Genomic DNA, 7,270 nt, shown 5'->3' with positions numbered 1-7,270 from the left:
GTGCCAGCACCTTAACCACTAAGCCATTCCTCCAGCCCTGTATACCCATCTTTATGTGGGTACTTGGGAGCCAAACCCCAGGTAGTTAGGCTTTGCAGGAAAGTGCTTTAACAGCTGAACTCTCTCTCCAGCCTGAGGCAAAGCTTTTCTTACTTATTTTTCAAACATCCTCTGCCTGCACTAGTAAAACTCCAATATGTAGTCAATATTTTGTGCAGAGTACAAGTTTAATTATTTTTGAAGAGTGGATGAATTACTTTAGGAACATATACTTTGAATTATTAAAATCCTATAGGACTAAAATTTGAATGATATATATCTCATATTAATAGGGATTATAAAGTAACATGAACTGGCAATGTTTGGACATGTCTATTTTCATATGATGATTTGTATTTTGTCTTTGCACTACATCAAAAATCATAATTAGCTTTCATATAAGATGGATATTATATTCATGGATGCAAATATCAGCTTTACTTCTATTCACAACTTCAACTCTTTTCTTGAAATGGTTGGTTTAGGGGCATCAAAGGTAATAGAATCAATCAAGCAGAGAAGTGGAATGTTTTTTCAAAGGCTTACACTTTTTAAAAGGTCTGTTCTGGTTACAAAATTTTAATAATAAATTTGTTTTCAAGTGTTCTGTATGGTACCAAGCCTCCTAGTTAGAACAAGGACTGTCCTTGAGTCCTGTTCTGAATGAAATTACAGAATGGAATTCTTTCCTCACACATATATTTTTATAAAGAGAAGCTCAGGGCATGTTAGGTATTGTCATGTGACAGGATTGTACTTTGTTTCTAGCAAAGGCAAGGGTGCAGCCTCAGGCCCTCTGCGTCTATCCCTACAAGGAGCACAGTTTCCTCTATCTTCAGAATTAGGACAAAGCTCAAACAGGGAGCAAAGGGAAAGTTCAAACAAATATCATCAGTCTTTTAAAAATGTCATTGCTTATGCAGATTAGCTGTGGTCCTTGGTGCCTTGAGCCTTAAGCATCTCTCAGCTGGTTGGATATCAAATTGTGTTTTATTTATATTTGTTCTCTAGAAAGTACTAAACTTGAATAAACTTTTTAACTTTAAAGGTTTGTTAGTGCTTATTTTTTTGTGTTCTTGGCATTTTACTTTAATTTTTTAAAATTTATTTATTCATGTTAAGAGAAAAAGGCAGATGGAATGGGCAGGTCAGGGCATCCACCCACTGCAAAGGAATGAGCCCTTCCAGATGTATGAGCCCGCTTGTGCGTCAGGCTTATATGGATACCAGGGAATCGAATCTGGGTCCTTATGCTTCGCAGACAAGTGCCTTTACCACTAAGCCATCCCTCCAGCCCTGATTTTTTTTTTTTCTTGTGCTTCATTATCCTGTGTTTTATGGAGGGTAAAGTAAGAGGCTATCATATTATGGTGAAGCACTTCTATGTGATCTTAATGATTGTTTTACTTAGTGCTAACAGTTGAACCTGGACCCTCATGCATGCTAAGCATGGCCCATGCCATCAAGTCACACCCCAGCTGCTCAACATGTCTTTATTTCTTTGTTGTTGTTTTTGTTCCTGTTATTCATCTGGCCAACTGCTTTTACATTTTCGGAAACATGTTTATGATTATGGATTAAAATATTAAGAAATCCATTTCTTTGGAAGTCATATTCAGACTTGGTAGATAATTTGAACTATGCCCAGAGCAACCAGTGAAGTCAAAACATGACTTTTAGAAGTTAGCCTCCTTGGGTCCTCTTCATGAAGTGGTGAGGAGTCACACTACTTTGTTGTGGCTTCTGTAGGAACAAAGGAAAATTTCCCTTGGGCCTACTGAAGCCTCCTGGAATAAACTGAGAAAGATTAAACAGAAGAAAAGGCAGAGAAATTTACAAACTTGCCAAAGAGTGGGAAGTCACAGTGACAGGACTATGATTACCCACTCACTAGCCAGAAGTACTCAGAAGCATGCTTGCTCCTTTCTCTATGGGGGTGGGTGGCTGGGATGGGGAATGTAGGGTGTAAATGGTTACTAAGGGAGCACAAGTCCAGATGTTCTCTTTGGAATTTGCATGAATTCAGGGAGCAGGCGTGATCTGGTCTGGGGAGCCGGTCCGGTAGGGTCACATTCCTGTCTTCTGTGCTGAGTGGGGTTTCTGGCTGAGTACTCAAGGCAGAGGTGGTCCATGCTGCAGTTTGGGTCTCATGTGATAAAGGGAACGTCAGAGGGAGCTTCCCTTGTGCTTGGTTGGAAGGAGCAAGACAGGTTAGAGGACATTGATCCCGAACCTGCTCTGAAAGCCTTTGATTTCCTTTAGGTGATGGCTCAGCTTTCCAGCATCTGACATGGCTTTGAGGAATCCTCTGAGCCCTTACACCTGTCACTTGGGTTAACAGAAGGTCCTGATCATAGCCTTTGTAGGTAATAGTCATTTGGGGGCTAGCTCAGATTCTTTCTAATTCTGTTGTAAATCTTCCAACTTTATTTAGGAAAGAGCATCTTTGGACTGGGGAGGCATGCCCTATAAGGAAGAAATTATTGCCTTGTTAGATGCTAGCTTCTTTTAATGGTCCTTTGCAATTCACGTGTCATGTTATCTGAAGTTTTAGTTTGTTTTAGAATAACCCAGAGAACTTGGAGGATTACTTGTGATCGGATAGGTACTTGGAAGTTCTTGGCAAAGGGGCATCCGTCTCCCCTGGTCGGTAGCTCGGGTTGCGTGCACACGATATGCCTTTATGCCTTTGTTCTCTGTCTTCTGTCCGAGGACTGTGGGCTCGGAGAGCTTTGTCTCTCTGCCTCTCTGGCTGATTCTTTCTTTGTGCTTTAGTGATTTGTGTGGTAACTTTGTTTACATTGAACAGAGGCATTGAGAGCATTTGGGGAAGAGACTCAAAGCGGAAGAAGACATGTGGAGAGGGAAGGGGAGACCAGGGGGAAAGAACCAGATATAGGTAAAAAAAATAGAGAATAAGGAAGAAAATAGTAATGATGCTTAAAAAAAAAATAGGGAGTGACTGACGGAAGAAGAGCAAGAAAAAGGCATCACAGGGGCTTCGCTCTGAGGGTCTGTGACATCTTGGGGGCTTGTGATGGGGGGGGGCAACAGACCAGCGTTTTCCCTGGGCTCCGGCGCAAGCTTGTGAAAGTCCTAATGTCTGAAAGAACCTCAGCTGGGATTTGCTGAGGACAAATGCTGTAATGTGTTAGTCATCCATTATCGGCTTCTATTTTTGCAGGTTTTGAAGGATGACTGACGCGGGTCTGTGGCATCGCGCTCACAGCCCCTGTCGCTCGGGAGCGATAAGGACCCGACGCGTCTAGCCCCCGCGCCCCGCCGAGGAGCGGCTCTGGAGGGCGGAGAGACCCGGCCCCGGGCACCCATCCGCCTGCCCGCGGGCTCCGACGCCCGCCCGCCCGCTGCCGGAGCGCGCCGCGCCCGGGCCATGAAGTAGCGGCGGCCGCGCGGTCCTCCCGGGCCCGGCCAGCGAGCGAGCGAGCCGAGCGCGGACATGGCCGGCCGCGCCCGCAGCCTGCTGCTGCTCCTGCTCGCCCTGCACAGCGGCGGGCTGGCGGCTTTCCGAAGCCCACTTTCCGTCTTTAAGAGGTGGGTGTCTGCGTGCTGCTAAAGGAGGGAGGGAGAGAGAGAGGGAGAGGGAGAGAGAGACCGAGACAGAGAGCGGGTTTCCGTGCATGCTGCTTAGAAATGAATTCACTTTTAGTATCCACAGTGTTGGTAAAGGAACTAGTAGGTTGATTTCTACCCGAAAAAGACTTGGGATTTTTAGCGTAGTAACTTCTTATAAAGTCCTTTTTGCAGGGTAAGAAGGAAAAGAAAGAAGAAAGAGAAAGAAAGAAAGAAAGAAAGAAAGAAAGAAAGAAAGAAAGAAAGAAAGAAAGAAAGAAAGAGAGAGAGAGAAAGAAAGAAAGGAAAGAAAGAAGAAAAAGGAGAAAGAGAGAAAGGGAAAGAAGAGAAAGAAGAAAGGAAGGAAAGAAAGAAGAGAAAGGTTTCCTGTCTTGTAGCCAATCTGCTACCCGGTTTTCAAAACTCTAGTTACAAGTTGTGATTTCCAATACAGATCGATCCCTGTTGGAAAGCTATTTCAGAAACTATGGTATAGTTGTTTAAACTCCAATGTCTTCCTGTTTATAACAGCTGGAAGAATAAAACAGCCAGATAGACCGGTGGTGAGGAGATGCAGCTCATGGGCTGTGATAGCTCACTAGGAATCATCGAGCTGCATACACGCACCTCATAATTACCATATGAAATATTTATGTGCTTGTACACTTGTAATTCACATCGCCCACCCCCACTATATAGCTGCCTCCTAGCAGGTTTATGGTTAGATTTTTGTTTCTAATTGGCAATTTTGGACATTCATAAAATAGTTAACAAATTTTACTGCTTTATGATTCATATTTGGGTCACTACCAAGTCAGCATGCATGTGATATTGATAATTACTTCATTAACTGGAAGTCAATATAGATTAGCATGTTTATACTGAATAGAATTTTAAATGCAGCGAGCTTGACTGTACTTTGTTTACAAATTGGTGGGATATTATTCATAGATAATAAAATGCAGTTATGAGTATATTTAGGATCATTATGTAGTCATGCCATCTTTATACTTTTTATTGTGTCTGTAGTAATAATCTTTAACCTTAGAGTCATAGACTTCATTTCCCCCTTCCCATCGTGTTCAAGGATGCTAACATGATCTTCTCCTTTAAGGTTTAAAGAAACTACTCGATCATTTTCCAATGAGTGTCTTGGTAACACCAGACCAGTCATTCCTATTGATTCTTCAGATTTTGCTTTGGATATTCGCATGCCTGGGGTTACACCAAAACAGGTGAGGGGAATTATATTTTTCATTTTCAGTTGTTCTCTGTATAGTCTATAATTAAAGCAAGGAAACTATGCTTACAGCTATAGTAACTTCTTTAACAGTATGTCTTTGATTCTGGACTCCTGTGAGATGGGGGTAGAATTAACTGAAAATTTTAAAGAGGATAACTTTCAGTTAAGTTTTGTTTGTAAAGAGTTACGCAATTGTGGTTTGAAATGGAACCTCGAGCATTTACATCTTGGGACTGATTTTCCATGGAGGAGAAGCGCCTGGAATACAGCATGTAAGTGCATCAAATTGGGAAAACATTCTAACAAAGGAAATTACCCTGGGTAGCTGCATCTAAGAGATTATATTTATTTAAATACTTTTCCACAGCAGCCACAGTTGAGAAATTTTAAAAAAAAATACAGGTGCTGCCAAGAATTTGACAAAACAAAACATTCCACATTTTGAAAAGTTGGGGAAACTGTTCATACAGGTGGCTGAGGGTGAATTATCTTTAGCTGCTGCTCATCAGAGATGTATTTTGAAGAAATGATGGAAGCCCTTATATATTTGTCTTCAATAGAGCATTTGTGGAAGTAGGTTGCTAGGCTTGCCGTAGTCTAGGAACTCACAGATGTTCAAAGCCATGGCTGCCATGTATACAAGGTGTTTCATTAAGCATGAAAAGGTCAGAATTCATTAAGCAATGCAGTCGGGCAGTGAGGGATTTATGTCTGTCATTAAAAGATAGTCCTCTCTTCCTGAAGGGCTGTAGGCACAGGGAGAGACCTGGACGTTGGGGAGCTGCAGTCACTGATGACTCATTGTTGCAGATAACACTGGAGGTTTCCTTCCTTTTTGCACTGGGAAAATAAAAGTATTCTACTTACTGGAGAAAATTCCTTTTGAAAACTAACATCCAGAAACACTAGAAAATACTCTTCCTTCAGGGACTAAATCTGACATTTGTTTGAAGACCTGAGAATGGTCTAATTATCTATAACTCCACTTTTCCACTGTACAAAAACCCCCAACCACTCCACATCCACAAGTGACCATGCAGGTGACTTTTCTGTACACTGTCATTCTATCTTGGCCTTTGCTTTCCTGATCTCTTTACTTAGTAGTCAGCCAACATTAGTGTGATGAGACTTAGACTAGAAGAGAGTCACCCTCACTCAGTCACATAGTTACCTCTTTTTTTTTTTGTCGCTTTCCACTTTATTTGCTTAATTTTAGCATATTTATTTCTTTCAAAACATTTGCTAATTGGAGCCAGGCATGATGGTACATACCTTTAATCTCAGCATGAGAGACTGAAATGGGTGGATTGCCATGAGTTCAAGTCCAGCCTGGGCTATAAAGTTACGTGCCACCTGGTGCTAGAAGACTCTGGTTCAAAAACAAACAAGCAAAACTCACTAGTTGTCATTTGTTTGTTTATTTGCTATTTGTTGAGGCTAAGTCTGTCTCTGAAGCCCAGCCTAGCCTCAGAGCTAAAACCACTCCTTCCCTTAGTTTTTCAAGTGCAGGGATCACAGGCTTGAGTGACCAAGCCTAGCAGGACTAACTGGTTCTTAAGCAAACTTCCCAGAAGAATATTGTTGTTTTAGTCAAGTTATTTTTTGATGTTATTTGTTCTTTTTTTCTCGTCAATAACAGACAATGTAGTGATCAATGATCAATAACCTCAGTCACCAGGAGATTTAATGATAAAATATGCAGAGAAGGTCCATTTTTGTATCAGAAATGTTTCTTCATTTTTGTAACCTTAGGACTGTGAAAATAACTACCTGGGAAAGGAGCAAATATGCTTTAGTTGCTTGGTTTTATTTTGCACTGTCGGTATGCAGCTTTTCCTCATGCAATGCCATTTGCTGGTTACTTTTCCCACAGAGGGTTTGTCTTCTCCTTGCAATTTCTCCAAGGTCCTGTCCTTCCAGGTACTACCTTAAGAGGGGAGCCACAGATTAGCATAAGCAAATGACTGCATCTTGCCTCCTATTCCACAGCGATGGGTTCAGAAGAGGATGTGTCACCTAGACCAGTCCAGTTAAATTTTGGGATTGTGCTAGGAACACATTTTTAGTTGAATGTAAATGATAGGTACATTGTCCTGGTGTCTGCCAGGTTTATGAGGCAGCTATGACCAGGATAAAACCAGAACCACAGGAGGCAGTAAAGAGATGGAATAGTGTAAGCACCTGGTGACACCATTACTTAGAGACTTTATGATTATGTTAGCCATTTTTATTTCAACCACGTTGAGTTAGGTTTTTGTCTTACTGGCAGCTAAAAGTACCTAGCTGTAAATGGTTATGTTGCTTGGCCTACTCAGCTCAGAACTGGTTGTTGATCATTTCTTTCATGTCCCCTCACTACGCTCGATTGACCATGTGCTGTAAGTTAGTTTTCCCTGGCTAACCTGAAAATCGACCACC

At 41.8% G+C, this 7,270-nt stretch overlaps 1 protein-coding gene across 8 annotated transcripts in view; it reads left to right on the top strand.

Annotated features, from left to right (window-relative positions):
* Positions 1-3,452: 3,452 nt before the first annotated feature.
* Pam (peptidylglycine alpha-amidating monooxygenase) overlaps positions 3,453-7,270 on the top strand; it is a 192,280-nt gene continuing 188,462 nt past the window's right edge. For 7 of the 8 annotated variants that reach the window (XM_045132249.1, XM_045132247.1, XM_045132246.1 and 4 more), the window contains exons 1-2: positions 3,453-3,591; positions 4,724-4,844. In XM_045132249.1, coding sequence (XP_044988184.1) covers positions 3,497-3,591; positions 4,724-4,844 — 216 coding nt within the window. In that variant the 5' untranslated portion in view covers positions 3,453-3,496. The remainder of the gene's footprint in view (positions 3,592-4,723; positions 4,845-7,270) is intronic. The other variant, XM_045132245.1, reaches the window with a different exon arrangement.

Source organism: Jaculus jaculus, chromosome 13 (genome assembly GCF_020740685.1).
Source record: "Jaculus jaculus isolate mJacJac1 chromosome 13, mJacJac1.mat.Y.cur, whole genome shotgun sequence".
NCBI classification, from domain to species: domain Eukaryota; kingdom Metazoa; phylum Chordata; class Mammalia; order Rodentia; family Dipodidae; genus Jaculus; species Jaculus jaculus.
Note: the sequence above shows the minus strand (reverse complement) of the source record. Positions and strands in the feature narration are given on the sequence as shown.